General features: G+C 34.0%; 3 protein-coding genes across 3 annotated transcripts; all 3 read right to left on the bottom strand.

Moving 5' to 3' along the window:
• Window positions 1–2,879: 2,879 nt before the first annotated feature.
• LOC122358717 (somatostatin receptor type 1-like) lies at window positions 2,880–3,707 on the bottom strand. Its single transcript, XM_043258556.1, has one exon. The coding sequence runs from the start codon at window positions 3,705–3,707 to the stop codon at window positions 2,880–2,882; it is 828 nt and encodes a 275-aa protein (XP_043114491.1).
• A 10,702-nt stretch (window positions 3,708–14,409) lies between these two features.
• LOC122358718 (uracil nucleotide/cysteinyl leukotriene receptor-like) lies at window positions 14,410–15,246 on the bottom strand. Its single transcript, XM_043258557.1, has one exon. It carries the CDS (start codon window positions 15,244–15,246, stop codon window positions 14,410–14,412), a length of 837 nt encoding a protein of 278 aa, XP_043114492.1.
• Window positions 15,247–16,315: 1,069 nt separating this feature from the next.
• Window positions 16,316–17,152, bottom strand: LOC122358719 (C5a anaphylatoxin chemotactic receptor 1-like). Its single transcript, XM_043258558.1, has one exon. It carries the CDS (start codon window positions 17,150–17,152, stop codon window positions 16,316–16,318), a length of 837 nt encoding a protein of 278 aa, XP_043114493.1.
• Window positions 17,153–17,638: the final 486 nt, after the last annotated feature.

The raw sequence follows: 17,638 nt of genomic DNA on the forward strand, positions 1-17,638 counted from the left end.
TTTTGTTACTTCATAAGAGACTTATTTTGTCTTGAAATGGTTTTGAACTAAATGTATCATCAAGATTAACAACAGAAAATATTATTGTTAGGTAATGTTCTTGAAAGCTATATATATATATATATATATATATATATATATATATATATATATATATATATATATATATATATATATATATATATAAGTCTAACTAAACCTCATAACACATTTAACAAGTTGTTGTTTTTTTGGGGAGTGGCGAATGTTTAACCATTTAATGTACTAAAAACAAAAAGCAGGACAACTTTCCAGCCCGGCGCAGATAAAGAGTAGGCTGAACAAAACCAGCCAGAATAAAACAAAACAAACCAACAGAAAAAAGGTTCACAATAAAATGCTGAGTAAGAATGAAATAGAATCCTGAAATAATTAATGGCACATATATACAAGTCATAGTTATAGTAATTATTAGAATGAGATGAAATGCTCTTCTCTTCATGCGGTTTTCCTCCTTTCTCTCTCTCCCTCTCTCTCCTGGTCCTGACTGCTTCAGAGCTCTGAGAACAGCCACGAGACAAAACAACTGGACGAAGAAGAAGAGGAGGAACTGAATCGAGTAGAAGTATATGTACATTGTATAATTAAATTGTTCTGTAGCAAACATGCAACACAAACAAGAGCCAAGACAAATAATCCAGGCCACAGTGCAGCAGATCACTCTGTATCTGAGAGGTTTGTACTTCAGAAAGGTTACAGGATGAACCACCGCCAGGTAACGCTCTACACAGATCAAACTCTGGAACAGAGCACGACCGGTAACAAGGAGTCCTAATAAAAACCCTGTTAACCTCAGATGCGAAAACCCAGCAAAATAATTAAAAACATATAACAAAGAGTTCAGACAGACACCAATCTCAGAAACAGAGAGGTTGAGGATGAAGAAATCTGATGCTACTCCACTTTCCGTTCCTGTGAAGATGAGCCATATAATATATGAGTGCGTAGGAAAGCCGAACAAAACATTGAGGCTGTAAATAAAACTGTCCAGGGTGCTTATTACCCCTGTGAAATAATTTGCGGAGTTTGTAGATGTATCAGGTTTGGTGAAGTTCATAGTCGAGTTATTCATCTTCTCTGTGTTTGTCCTATTAATTTTGCCTCTACAGGGGAAAAAGTAAGAAAACTGAGTCAGATAAATTTTGTATTTAAAGAATCAATAATATAAATATAATTTTCTATTAATAAATTTAGATTGCCTAGTTGTAACGTTACATAAAAAGGTCCAGGTTTGCTTTATAGTCTCATGAAAATAGCATATTCATGCTTTTTCTGGATGAACAGATGATTATGTCAAAATATTTCAAGACAATGTATCACTATCTATAAATATTCAAATTTGCAAAACATCCAAACTAATTTTAATTTTTAGCTAGTGTCCCACTTTGTCAGAACATCTGAAAAAAGCCAGTTTTTTAAAGAGCTTCTTACTAGACTTCTTACTAAACTGCAATGTAAAATTATCAGCTTGATAATTATTTGTTTTTTAAAAGACACAGTCTCAGGTCCAACCAGAACAGGTTGATTATTAAAAAAAAAAAAAGATCCAATTGTATCTGTTTTATTTTAAAATTAACTAGCTTGACACTGCAACTGAAATAAAACAACAATGTGAAGTACAATTTGAAATTTTCAGTATATAGATAAAAAACGACTTTCATCAGTATCATTTTCTATTGATAAAAAATAAGTAAATTTTTACTTATGCCTAACGTATACATACAACCTGTAGTTTATAAGAAGAGTTTTATCACCTGAAGAGCGAATGTCCAGTCTCTCCGGATGTATAGAAATCTGTTTGTGTTTTGTAGATTTCATAGATGTCACAAGAATGCATATGAAAGATCTAATGCATGTCACATAAACAACCAGATATGCAAATATATAATCTAAACAGACTAAACAGTAACACGGAACCCGATTTTTTGCTGACGTGTTCCTGGATGAACATCTTTGTCAACCCTGGAACAACATTGATTTAAAAGAACAGGTTTATAGTTTTTGTGAAGTTTAGGCTTACAAATAGTGTTTGGTGATTGTATATCAGTGTCATTTATCTATCATTTCTTCTGATTTCAGGCATTACTCATGGGTAAGGTTAGGTTCAGGAGTAGGGATATTGTCAAGATTAAATGTTTGGAATAAAATGTTAATATTTACCATTTACTAAAAGTCATTTATTAGTAATAATTAAGCACATTAATGCCTTATTCCACATACTTAATCCTACCAAATACCTAAACTTAATGACTACCTTACTAACTATCAATAAGCAGCAAATTAGGAAATTGTTAAAGGAGAAGTCACAGTTAATAGTGAACAAGTGTCCTTTGGACTAAACATTTGAATTGACAGCCAATGACTGACTTAAATTGGAAATGCAAAAACAGAAAGAATGTTGACAGGAAGAGAAAAAGTGCATTTTATTGTAAAATCTAGAACAAGTCTCTAAATAGCAGTAAAACCTATTATTTGATACAAATTATTATTACGAGACACTTATACATTACACTTATCATTAACAATAGCAACACATTAGCATATTACAATCCTGATAAGATGTTTTGATATTTTGTTTTAAATTTATTTTGTCTTGAAATAGTTTCAAACTAAATCTATCAACTGACTGGTATTATCTACATGTGCGTGTACAACACAACAAATTATGAAGTCTTCCTGAACCACATGAATCTATCCTGCACAGGTGCGAGAAATTTATCACAATAAAAAAAAAAAAAATTCAAAGATTCTCTCAAAAAGATTAGCAAAATGAACACATACAGTAATGTCGTTTATAAAAAGATAAAATCATTTAGTACAAAATCCTACAAAGCCATATTTTATGATGAACAGAGGCAGAAGAGTTTTCCAGCCCGTTGTAAATAAAAAATAGGCTGCACAAAACCAGCCAGTACATAACAAAGACAAGCAGGAGACCAGAAATCAAAAATATTCTGATGTGTTACAATGACGAAGAATCCTGTGACAGTATAAGGTACGTACAGGATAATCATGTTCATTGTTGTTATCAGAATAAGATAAAACGCTCTTCTCTTCATGCGGTTTTCCTCTTTTTTTTCTCTTCCTCTCTCTCCTGGTCCTGACTGCTTCAGAGCTCTGAGAACAGCCACGAGACAAAACAACTGGATGAAGAAGAAGATGAGGAAGTGCAGGGAGAGGATCCATACGTATGCTTTCATGTCGAGCAAGACTAAACTAAAAAAGCTGACTAAACAGGATCCAAGACAAATTATCCAGGCCTCAGCGCTGCAGATCACTCTGTATCTGAGAGGTTTGTACTTCAGAAAGGTTACAGGATGAACCACCGCCAGGTAACGCTCGACACAGATCAGACACTGAAACAGAGGACGCCCGGCGACTCCCAGTCCTTGCAAAAACTGTGTTAACATTTTAAAATGTAAATAGAAATATGACAGTATCCCAAAGATTGCATTAACGCTGTTACCAATCTCACAAACAGAGAGATTGAGGGTGAAGAACTCCGATGCAACTCCGCTTCCTGCTCCTGTGATGATGAGCCAAATAATATAGGAGTGTATAGGAAGACCGACCAGCAATAATATACTCATTCCTTGACTCTCCAGTAGCCCAAAGTCTAAAGTTGTGGATGCTCCAGCTGTGGTGAAGTTCACCGTAGAGTTATTCATCCTCTCAGCTCAGAATTTCACACATTCAGAAAAGTTACAGCTGTGATCTACAGGGTGAAAAAAAATGTTTATGAGGACAATCAAATGCATTCCCATATTCACCCTGAATGACAAAATCATGCAAACATAAAAACAATCTTTGCCATATTACATATCACAATGAAATTAAAACATTACAATTATTAAAATTTTTGTCACCTAAAGGGTCAGTGTTCAGTCTCTCTGGTTGTATACAAATCTCTGTGCTGTTTTTGAACTGAATTCACGGCTGTTACAAACATATGCACATGACTTCATCTGATACAAATCACATTTGCAGATATGCAAATACTAAAGTAAAAAAAAAAATGTTCAGATGTTGTTCATCTCTGTTTTTGTCTTGTTCTTTGGGAAACAAGTTAAATGTCAAACTGTATTAAAACAGCCTTTGTGTTTAATTCCATTCCACATTTTTAAACTTTAGCGCAAGCCACTTTGATACTCCCAAATAATATGAGAGAAATGCATCCCAATAAAATGCTTTGACATTGACACTTTATTCATTTCTGCTAAATTACTCTTAACTGCTTTTTACATTTTTAGCATTAATTTTAAAATTTAGAGACACCAGCCCTGTTTTGTTTCAATGTTCAGCATTCATTTCATACAGAAAATTAAATTCGTAACCTGAAGAGTGAATGTCCATTCTCCAATCTCTACGCTTTGTTTTGCAGACTGACTTCAATTCCATCACCATTATTTCATCTGCTTCACATCACATAAACATTAAATGTAAAAAATAAAATAAAATAAAATAACAATAACTAAAGATGGACAGTCAACTCTGAGTCAACTACAATGTATTCTGTGTGGAATATTTTATTCTGAATGCTTACATTATTTCATTGACTTTTAATGTGCACGCTTAACAGAACAATTACATTTAAACATAGAATAGATTAGATAACACAATTATGGATTTTGCTTTCAAATGTTCTCTTATATTTAGTACTTGGTAAAACATTTATGGGAAAATTTGTGGAAAACAGAGACAAGAGAGTTTTCCAGCTCGGTGAAGATAAATAACAGGCTGAACAAAACCAGACAGCTCATAACAGAAATGACTAAAAGTAAGAGTTCTTCAATAAACTGCTGAGTCAAAAGGAAAAACAATCCAATCATTATATAGGGCACATATATGATGCTAATGCTCAGAGTTGTTATTAAAATGAGGCAAATTATTTTTCTCTTAATGTGGTTTTCCTCCTCTTTCTTTCTCTCTCCTGGTCCTGACTGCTTCAGAGCTCTGAGAACAGCCACGAGACAAAACAACTGGATGAAGGTGAGGAGGAGAAACTGCAGCAAAAAGAGCCATGCATATGCATGACTGTTATCTGACGTTAAATTAAACATGGAACAGAAACAGGATCCAAGAGTGATTATCCAAGCCACGGTGCAGCAGATCACTCTGTATCTGAGAGGTTTGTACTTCAGAAAGGTTACAGGATGAACCACCGCCAGGTAACGCTATACACAGATCAGACACTGAAACAGAGGACGACCGGTGATGGCTACACCTAATAAAAATGATGTGAGGCTTGAAACCCAAATAAATATATGAAGTATATAGAACAAACTGTTCAGACAGTTGCTAATCTCGCAAACAGAGAGATTGAGGATGAAGAACTCTGATGCAATTCTACTTCTGGCTCCTGCAATTATGATCCATATAATATAGCAGTGTGCTGGAAAACTAAACAGCAAACTAATGCTGTGCAAACAAATGTTTAAACTTTCCACTTCCCCAATGAACTGAGTTGTGGAGTTTGTAGATATTTCAGGTGTGAAGTCCATTGTAGAGTTGTTCACCTCCTCTATTCCCAGATCAGAAACTTAGGATATAAATAAATATAGCAACTGTGATCATCAGGAAACAAAAAATGCTAAATTCAGACTGTATTAAACTGCCTCTTTTAAACTTTTACAGCCAGTTTTGTTTAAGTTACTTTTTATACATCAAATATTGAGAGACATGCATCCAATATTAAATGTATATTTTAAATAAACTACTTACATAGTCTATATATACATAAAAAATCTATTCAGTTGTGTTTTATTTACCTTATTGCCTTTAAGTTTCTTACAATTAATTTTTAAGTCTATATAGATATAAGCCTCGTTTTCTTTGAAACAATTAAACCAAGTGATATTCATTTCATACAAAAAGCATCAAGTTTATAAGAAGTTCTTCACCTGAAGAGAGGTGTCCGGTCTTTCTTGATGTGTGTAAACCTCTATGCTTTGTTTGTAGACTGAATTCACAGCTGTCACAAGATTATATGTGCATGACTTCATCTAACGTCACATAAATATCAGCTATGCAAATATATATATATATATATATATATATATATATATATATATATATATATATATATATATATATATATATATATATATATATATAATATAATAAATAATAAATAATAAAATAAATATATCTGAGATGTTTGTACTGCAGAAAGTTTACAGGATGAATCACGGTAACTCTCAACACAGATCAGACACTGAAACAGAGGAAGATGATGAGCAGTCCTAATGAAAACCATCCTAAGCTTGAGATATGTCACAGCCCCAGCCCATCAATAAATTAGAGAAAGCAATAAAAGTTCAGGAAGATACTAGTCTCACAATATGCGAGACTGAGATTGAACAAATCTGATGGAACTCCAGTTCCTGTGATGATGAGCTATGTACTCAATCAATCAATCAATCAATCAATCACTTTTATATTGCTTTAAACAATACAGATTTTATCAAAGCACTGAACAGTGCTTTGACAGGGAGAATACAATGACAGGGATGTATAATGAAAACATTGAACAATTTGTTATTAAATGCATCAAATCAACGAAAATTGCTATAAAATAACCAAAACCTCATCTATACAGAAAAGAGAGAAAAAAAAAACAGGCTCGGTTGGGGCCAGATCTCTTTTGGTCGGATGCACTTAATTTCTAGTTCAACTTTAAACAACTTAAATACGGGTTAGGAGATTTAAAATAAGCGCCGTTAATACGGTTAACAAAGTGAAACAATACACATTTTAATGCAACAAAAGTATGCTCACTGAGAGAAAAAAAACAGAAGAGAAGTTTATTAACAACTTATTGTTCCTGTTAGCAAACACTGCTAAAACATGTGCATTATTTAATGTCTAAGCAGGTAAAAAGAGCTAAAAACAAGAAAATAAAAGAATATGTCTACAGTGTCTAAGAAATAAACCAACATTTCCCAGCGTGGTTCAGATAATGAACAGGCTGAACAAAACAACCCAGCATGTTACAAGCAAGGGCAAAATAAAAAAGTGCCATAATGTTATGTTGTGTTACAATAACAGAGAATCCTACGATTGTAAATGGTACATAAATAACAACCATGGTCACAATAGTTATTAAAATAATGCGAAACGCTCTTTTTTTCATGTGGTTTTCAACTTCTTTCTCTCTCCCTCTCTCTCCTGGACCCGACTGCTTCAGAGCTCTGAGAACAGCCACGAGACAAAACAACTGGATGAAGAAGAAGAGCAGGTACTGCAGCGAGAAGAACCATACATAAATATATCTATGGTCTACCGTAAATATGCAGCACAAACAGGAGCCAAGAGTTATTATCCAGGCCACAGTGCAGCAGATGACTCTATATCTGAGAGGTTTGAACTTCAGAAAGGTTACAGGATGAACCACCGCCAGGTAACGCTCTACACAGATCAAACAATGAAACAAAGGAGAACCAGTAATGACTAGTCCTCTCAAAAAGTTTGTCAATGTCGTGAGGTGTGAAAACTGAATAAATATAATTAGTATACAGAACAAACTATTCAGGGAGCAGCCAAGCTCACAGACAGACATGTTGAGGATGAAGAACTCTGATGCAACTCCATTTTTAGTTCCTGTGAAGATGAGCCATATAATATAGAAGTGTGCCGGAAGACCAAACAGCATATTTATGCTGTACAAGCAAATATCTAGACTTTTCAGCCCGATGGAGTCAGTTGTGGAGTTTGTAGATGATTCAAGTGAGATGAAATTCAGTGTAGAGTTGTTCATCTTCTGTGTTTTTGTCTTTCTTAGCTCAAAACGCTATGACCAATAGGAAACAATGAAAGGGAATTCATAATCGATTCCACAAAACGATGTTTCTGGTCAAACAATGTTAGGTTCTCAAATACTAATCTGACAATCCAAATAACAAAATAAATAGAATCTAATATGATTTCAGAACGTAAAATGGCTCTATTCATTCAAATGGAGTACTTGTGTAGTCTATATCTCATTAAAATGACATTCAGTATCTATTACATTTTTTCAACTGTCTTTATACATTTTTACCATTTTTTTCAATTCTAGAAGATATCACATATTTTATTTAAAAACAGAACCACCTTACATTCTCGTAGACATTCTCTAGTAAACATAAGCTGAAAACAAGGAAATAAATCAAAAGTTTATCACCTCATGAATCTCTGTGCAGTGTTTTGAAGACTGACTTCACAGCTGTACCAGTATATGTGAATGACTTCATTTGTTACACTATACATTACATAAATCATCACACATGCAAATATTAAAAGGTACAAAGGTAACTTGAAAAGAATGGACAGTCTTGACTAAGTAAACAAGAGCAAAAAAAAAAAAAAAAACTATTCTATATGGGGATGTGTTTGCTGAATACTTTCATTGCTTCTTTATTTTTACAACTATATATATATATATATATATATATATATATATATATATATATATATATATATGTATGTACATACAACATACACACACAGAAGAATCAATTTAGAATGGGACAGTCAAGGATTTTACTTGCAAATGTTATGCTGTACTTTGTAAAATAAACATGATTTATGGGAAACAGAGGAAGGGCAGTTTTCCAGTTCTTTGTACATAAAGAATAGGCTGAACAAAACCAGCTAGTACATTAAAAAACTAGCTACTAAAACTAATGAAAGTACTCACTGGTGAACGATTTCTCTAAATAGACAAAATATAAAACACATCAGCATTTTTCAGTGTCATAGAGTAAGAATATTTGTTTAGTTCACTTACAAGCATTCAATAGTAAATGTAGCACAGTTGAACAACTGCATGTTTTATGGAAGACAAATGCAGAAAAGTTTTCCAGCCCTGTACGAATAAAGAACTACCTGAACAAAACCAGCCAGAATAAAAGATAAGAAAATAAGAAAGATTCTAAATTAACCACTGCATAAGAACAACAATAAATCCTGAGACAATAAATGGCATATATATATATATATATATATATATACATTATCATATATATATATATATAATAGATTGAGATGAAATGTCCTTCTTTTCATGAGGTTTTCCTTTTCTCTTCCTCTCTCTCCTGGTCCTGACTGCTTCAGAGCTCTGAGAACAGCCACAAGATAAATGGAGAGTAAAAATATATGTAAATCAGAAAATTAAATTGGTTTGTTGAAAACATGCAGCATAAACAAGAGCAAAAAACAAGAACAATAAAAAGAACAAGATCTAGTTATCTTTTTTGCAAACGAATACAGTATAGCTACTTACAATCTCATAAATAGTTAAAAAAATGATTTAATGCAATTTACACTTACATAATAAATCTGTTAACTAACTAACTAAATGTAATCTTCATGCAGAAAAATAACAAATGCGCAACTATTGGTTAGGTTCTGTTTGTGATGAGTTACACTAACATGATTTGAGCCACAGATTCGGCACAGAAAATTTCAAAAATAAATAAATACATAAATGTTTTATTGAAAACAAAAGAGTTTTCCAACCCTGTTCAGATAAAGACCAGGCTGCACAAAACTAGCTAGTACATAACAAAAAAAAGCAACAGTAAAAGGTTCCTGAAAATAGTCTTGAGACAGAATGGAATGCAATCCTGTAATAATATATGGCACATATGTGATAATCATACTCGCAGTAGTTATTAGAATTAGATAAAATGCTCTACTCTTCATGTGGTTTTTCTCCACTCTCTCTCTCTCACTCTTTCCTGGTCCTGACTGCTTCAGAGCTCTGAGAACAGCCGCTACAAAAAACAACTTGATGGAGAAGAAGAGGAGAAACTGCAGTGAGAAGCAGCAAACATGAATATAGAAGTTACATGAGACTACAATTAACATGCAGAACAAACACGAGGCAAAAGTAATTAACCAAACCACGGCGCAGCAGATCACTCTGTATCTGAGAGGTTTGTACTTCAGAAAGGTTACAGGATGAACCACCGCCAGGTAACGCTCTACACAGATCAGTAACTGAAACAGAGGGTTACCAGTGGTACTTAGCCCATATAATAAATATGCTATTGTTTTGAAACTCGAAAACCAGCGATTAAGTACATAGACCCAAATGTTCAGAGAGTAGACAAGCTCACAAACAGAAAGATTGAGGATGAAGAACTCCGATGCAACTCCACTTCCTGTTCCTGTGACGATGAGCCAGATCACGTAGCAGTGTGTAGGGAAACCGAACAAGAAATTAAAGCTGTGCAGACATAGATCCACAATTTTCAGTGGCCCAATGTGTGGATTTGTGGAGAATGTAGATGATTCAGGTAAGAAGTTATCTGTGCAGTTATTCATTTCTTTTGTGTTTAGCTCTCACCTCAGAATCTCACAGAAAATGTTGCCATTCTATCAGAAAAAGATACAAGATTTGAAGGCAAATTTTAAACACGTTCTGATACAGTTTTATTAGTCCCAATTCTAGTGAATGAGAGTTTTCTCACCTGAAGAGTGAATGTTCAGTCTCTCTGGATGTTTATCAATCAGGGCTGTGTTTTATAGGCTGACTTCACAGCTGCCACAAGAATATATATGTGTGTGACTTCATCTGCCTCATAACATAAAACATCACATATTTGAATATATGAAGTAAACAAACATAAGATCGATTATAATTTATTTCGTTTTTTTATATTAAACATTAATATATCTTACAAAGCATCTAAATGGATTGACACTGACTACAAGTCCAAAGATTTATTTTAGAAATACAATAATAGCAAAAACAAACAATAATAGCATTATATAAATATAAAAATGTCATACATGTTACAATGGAAAGCTCACTTTTAAAGGTAATGGGAGATGAGAATGGGAATGGGAGTTTATTGGATTCTATAGATGTTATTGGTTGTGACAATCACAGTGTTTATTTCCTACACTATGCTACAAAATGCTAATGCTAAAATGCTAACCAGTTAACCTACCCCACATCCAGTCTCGGCCTCAGATGCCACGCCCACAGACCATTGACAAAATGGCTGATGTATATGGTACACAATATAAAAAGTCTTAATCAGACTGGTTACATTTTACATTTCAGACTGGTTAATGTTCCGGCCTTGAAACAAAGATACCGTCAGACCAAACAGAGAGAAGAAAGCTGTTGTGTTTACGACTGTGATGGCGAGCGCTTATCAGGATCAACTAAATGATGGATTTTCAAAAATATGTGCATAGAATCTTTACAATACGTCCAAGATTAACAATACGTTATACGTTATTGTGGCAACATTTCCAAGCCCTGAAATGTGATGTGGAACATAACAAACTGTGATTGGTCATTTAACATCCACGCTCAAGCGGCCTCATGGGTGGATCTTGGCTAATGAACGCTACCATGTATTCTAGACCTTCAGCCATCAGTTTGCTCTCACAGAGAATATTGACTTATTATTTTTGAATATTCATTTATATCGCGTATTTTATTTTAGATAAGCTAGACGTGAGGTCTAATTTATAAAGTCTTATTCCGAAATTAGATTTTATACCAACTGGTTAAATCAAACCAATAGTAAAAGTTTTGGCGTAAGGACATTTTAGAGGTTCTGGCCATTTTCGAGTACCTGCCCAGTTATACCTACTTGTTTTTTTCCGTCGTTATATTAGCCAAAGTGGATTTGGAAATGCCATGTGATCTATGCACTTAGAACGTTAAAATAGTCACACTATGTCTTGTTTTGTCTGTGAGGCAAAAAAAAAAACTAACAAACAAACAAACAAATGTTTATTGAAAACATTAGAATTTCAGATAAAGAACAGGCTGAATAAAACCGGCCAATAAAGAACAACAGCAAAAAAGCTACAGTGAAAGTTTGCTGAAAATAACTTGAAATAAAAACTTGAATGAAATACAATCCTGAGATAAAAAAAGATGGAACATTATATGATAGCAGTGCTTACAGTATGAGAGTGAGGTAAAATGCTAACACATGCATTAGAACTGCTTGATTTCAACATACTCATATGTTTCAATAACAACAGTCTAGAAATAAGTGGAATAAAGTTTAACAGTGTCAGAAATAAGTCATTTTATCTTATAATTATCAGATCGGTATAGAAATGGAAATATGTGTGTGTATAATGCAATTAAGCCAATGCACATTTTTATTTCTAATTAATTTTAATTCAATTTAAATTTGTTTGTCAATTAACATATGCTGCACAACAATCAGCTGACTCGCATGCAGTGCTAAGCACGACAGCAACAGTATATACAAAGGTAAGAGCAGATCACTGCTTAAGTATTTGCTTCAGTATTTATTCATTTCTTTTTTTGAAAGCAAAGACAGGACATTTTTCCAACCCTTTTTAAATACAGAACAGGCTGAACCAAACCAGCAAAAATATAACAATATAACCCAACGGTTAAAGAATCCTCATATATCCCTATATTCAGAATGGAAAGCAATAGTGATATAGCCAATGGGACATAAATGACAGCCACGTTCACTGTAGTTATGAGAATTAGATAAAACGCTCTTTTCTTCATGTGGTTTTCCTCCTTTCTCTTTCTCTCTCTCCCTCTCTCTCCTGGTCCTGACTGCTTCAGAGCTCTGAGAACAGCCACGAGACAAAACAACTGGATGGAGAAGAAGAGGAGAAACTGCAGCAAGATGAAACATAAATATGCTATATCAAGTTTGAAAATGAAGACGAGACACAAGCAGGAGGCAAGAGTGACTATCCAGGACGCAGCGCAGCAGATCACTCTGTATCTGAGAGGTTTGTACTTCAGAAAGGTTACAGGATGAACCACCGCCAGGTAACGCTCAACACAGATCAGACACTGAAACAGAGCACGACCGGTGATGCCTAGTTCTAGGAAAAAACTTGATACGAAAAACGAAACCAAAATGCGAAGTGTGGAGAGCAAAGAGTTCAAACAGTTACCAATCTCACAAACAGAGAGACTGAGCATGAATAATTCTGATGCAACTCCACTTCCTGTTCCTGTGACGATGAGCCATATAACCCATGAATACACAGGAAAAGCAAACACAAGATTGAAAATGTCCAGCATGTCTATTGGATTAAAGTAAACAGCTGTGGAATTTGTAGATGCTTCAGATTCAGTGAAGTCTAGTGTAGAGTTACTCATCTTCTGAATTTTCCCTCAGCTCAAACACTCACAGAACAGTTCTATGGAAAAACAAAAATACTTCAAAATATCTTTATTTTGTGTTCAACAGAAGATTTTTAATCATAAGTTTTGGTTCTGATCTAGAATCTCATTTGCATTGTGGTTTCAGAATTTTTTTTTTTTTTTTACATTTTTAAACATTGGCATTTATAAAATGAATAATCAAAGCATACACCGAACAATAATCCATGCATACACCAAACTGTCCATTCACTTTCAAAGCTACAGTCAATTTATTTACTGATTTGTTGCACTAGTTTTAATTTAGAATTAAGAAGTGAACAAAGCAGTAAGATTTTGAGCACTTCCCAGTACAAACAACCAGAACACTTAGATATTGAGAATGTAATATTTGGTTACACAAAATTTAAGGTCCAATTCCCATTAATAACAAACTATTAATTACATATCTTTTCTTAATAATCTTCTAAATTGCTGCTAAGATATAGATAGTAAGATATATATGTTAGAATAAGTGCTTTATATGTACTAATAAACAGCAAGAATGTCATTAGTAGATATGCTAATAAGCAACATGTTGATAGTGAGAATTGGTCCTTATACTAAAGTTTTACCTATTTATTTTATAGTCTACAATCTGACAGAATATCTCATTATTTAATAAGAGGAATTTGTCACCTGAAGAGTGAATGTCCGGTCTCTCTGGCTGCGTATAAATCTCTGTGCTGTGTTTGGTAGACTGATTTCACAGCCGTCACGAGAATATATGTGAAGAATGACTTCATGACTTTATTGACACATTACATAAAACATAACTTATGCAAATCTTTTATGTAAAAATATTCAAATAGACAGTCATTTCTGAGAAAATATTTGAGCCAACTAATTTTGAATTGGACATGTTTTTTTTCATCTTTGCAAATAAATGACCAATCAAAACCTCCAAAGTTTTATTTATATATATTTATACTAAGTTTGTCACCTGAAGGGTGATTGTCCAGTATATCAGTAATTTTTGTAGACTTGATTTTACATATATGTGCATGAATTCATCTGCTACACGTCACATAGATCACCAAGTATGCAAATAGTAAAAACAAACAAAATAATTTGTTCACAGGCACATTACAATTTTTAACCTTTACCTTCAGTGTTGACAACAGCATGATTGTTATTATGGTATTGTTATCTTTTCCCTAAAAGAGTAAAAATGCTAGAAGATAAGACGATTTGGAAAAATATTACAATTGCGCATCCTATGAGCAACAGAGACAGGAGAGTTTTCCAGCTCTGTGCAGATAAAGAACAGGCTGAACAAAACCAGCCAGAATATAAGAAACCACGCCAATTACCCAAAGAGGCAAACTAACGTTTTTCATCGTAATGTAAAAGAATCCAGTTATGGTAAGTGGAACATATATAATAACCAAGTTTCCAGTTGTTATCAAAACTAGATCAAATGCTTTTCTCTTCATGTGGTTTTCCTCTTTTCTCTCTCTCCCTCTCTCTCCTGGTCCTGACTGCTTCAGAGCTCTGAGAACAGCCACGAGACAAAACAACTGGATGGAGAGGAAGACAAGGAACTGCAACGAGAAGAACCAAGGATATGCAACCATGATATTTAGCAGTATATTTAGGCAGACCAAACAGGAGCCAAGAATAATTATCCAGACCACAGTGCAGCAGATCACTCTGTATCTGAGAGGTTTGTACTTCAGAAAGGTTACAGGATGAACCACCGCCAGGTAACGCTCAACACAGATCAGACACTGAAACAGAGGACGACCGGTGATGCCTACTCCTTGCAAAAAATTTGATAAAATCCAAAGACTTGATAAATGAAATGACAGTACAGCTATCAAACCATTCAGAGAGTTGGCAATTTCACAAATAGAGAGATTCAGGTTAAAAAACTCTGATGCAACTCCACTTCCTGTTCCTCTGACAATGAGCCATATAATATAGGAGTGTGTAGGAAGACCAAACAGGAAACCGATGCTGTACAAAAAGATATCCAGACTTTTCAGTGATGTAATGGACTGAGTTGTGTGGTTTGTTTCAGGTGTCATGAAGTTCACTGTAGAGTAATTCATCTTCTCTGTATTTTTATTCTCAGTTCAGCATTTCACATATATAAGATTTCTATGGAAAGGGTTTTAAAATATTCATAATTAAATGATATAATATAGACAATCCTAAGTTGTAATTTTAATTACAAATAACAGAACCACTCAAAAATGTATATTCTGTTAATTCAAACAAATGGATGCATCTATAACCTTTCTTTTAAATCAGTAGATTTGAGTTAAAAACAAGAATTCAATCAAAATATAATCACCTGAAGAGTGAGTGTCCAGTCTTACTGGATGTGTATGACTTTCTGTGCTGTGTTTTATAGACTGACTTCAGAGCTGTCACAAGAATATATGTGTATGGCTCCAAATATACTACTACACGTCATATAAACATTGTATGCAAATTATTAAAAGAAAAGCTGGTTAAAAATTGACAGATGTTGTCTGTCTGTACACTGCTACAGAAATAATTGCAACATTAGACATTTTAGAAATGGAATGATGAAACTTTTGACCACATTATGGTATTATGTATCTATGGTAGAAACATTACGCAAGATTGTGAAGAAAAAGCCTTACTGCTGCGAAAATGGTCATACAATTAATGATACATCTAACCACACCAAAAAACTGACGACTGCTTTACTTTTCCGACACAACACTAAGCAAACTTATGATGCATAACAGAATTTTTATAGCTTTCATTTCATTTCATTTAAACCTATATGAATGCGTAGGATAAGTGTGTATTTTGAGCATGTTAGAATCATAGGCAAGAAAAACCTCTGACAGACAAAAGCTTAATCTGCACAAAAATGGGGAACACCTGCTATGTAAATGTTTAGTGTGTCAATTAATAAACTGTTCTTTGTGTGGTTAATAATTAATTATAGGTATATTTAATTGTAAATCTCTGAGGACCTCAAAATACACAAAGCATTGCAAAAACACACTAACATGTTCTGGCATAAACACTAATATAACGAAGAGAGACATTTCATTTGAAATTAAAAGTAATGAAATATACCATCAAATAAGAATGTAAGGAGAAGTAATCTGACTTTGTAATGTATCACAATGAGAGGTTTTATGGGTAACAGAGCCAGGAGATATTTCCAGCTCGATGCAGATAAAGAATGGGTTGAACAAAACCAGCCAATATATAACAAATTGAAGCAGGAACCCAATATATATGAGTATTCTGTCCAGTCAAAAGAACAGAGAATCCTGTGATAGCATATGGTGCATATGTGATAGTCATGCTCACAGTAGTTATGAGAATGAGATAAAACGCTCTTCTCTTCATGTGGTTTTCCTCTTCTCTCTCTCTCCCTCTTCCTCCTGGTCCAGACTGCTTCAGAGCTCTGAGAATAGCCACGAGAAAGAACAACTGGAAGAAGGTGAGGAGAAGGAAGTGTGTTGAGAAGAAGCTTATCTCTGCTTGAGTATTTTGTGCAATTACAATAAATAAACAATAGAAACATGATCCGAGAGTGATTATCCAAGCCACAGCGCAGCAGATCACTCTGTATCTGAGAGGTTTGTACTTCAGAAAGGTTACAGGATGCACCACCGCCAGGTAATGCTCTACACAGATCAGACACTGAAACAGAGGACGACCGGTGAGTATTAGTCCTTGTAGAAACATTGGTAATAATTTGAGACTCGCGACGTAAAAGGGCAGTAAAGAGACCAAATTATTCAAACTGGTACAAATCTCACAAACAGAGAGATTGAGCATGAAGAACTCTGAGGCGACTCCACTTCCTGTTCCTGTGAGGATGAGCCATAGAACATAGACATTTGTAGGAACGCCAAACAGGAAACTGATGCTGAGCGCACTGATTTCAATATAGTCCAGAGGTCCCACTGTGGAGTTTGTAGATGTTTCAGGTGTAGTGAAGTTCAGTGTAGAGTTATTCATCTCTTCAGGGTTTGTCTTCAACAGCTAATAAATCATATATAATATTGCAGCTGTGATCTTTTCAAGAAAGAATTTTACAGTAAACTAAACATTACCATAATACATTTTTTTAAATTCAGTATTCATAATTTTTATATTGTATTACTTTGTACAAAGTAACTAATTAGCAGAGTATGATTTCAAACTCTGGTTACATATATTCAGTATTATTTATGCTTATAGCCTAAAGATAATTTATTTTTGTTAATTTAAGGTGCTATGCCTGTTAAGTAAAAGAAAAATAGCTTAAATCAATAGTTAAAGCATTAAACTGAGTGAAGCCTTTTTTTAAACTGAAATAATAATTTTAAAGAAACGAAAAGTAAGGTTTATCACCTGAAGAGCGTATGTCCAGTCTCTTTGGCTGTTCATAATCTCTATGCTGTGTTTTCAGACTAGAAGAATACATGATTTAATCTCCTATACGTCACACAAAACAAGCTGCAT

This window comes from Puntigrus tetrazona, chromosome 15 (assembly GCF_018831695.1).
Source record: "Puntigrus tetrazona isolate hp1 chromosome 15, ASM1883169v1, whole genome shotgun sequence".
Taxonomy (NCBI): Eukaryota; Metazoa; Chordata; class Actinopteri; order Cypriniformes; family Cyprinidae; genus Puntigrus; species Puntigrus tetrazona.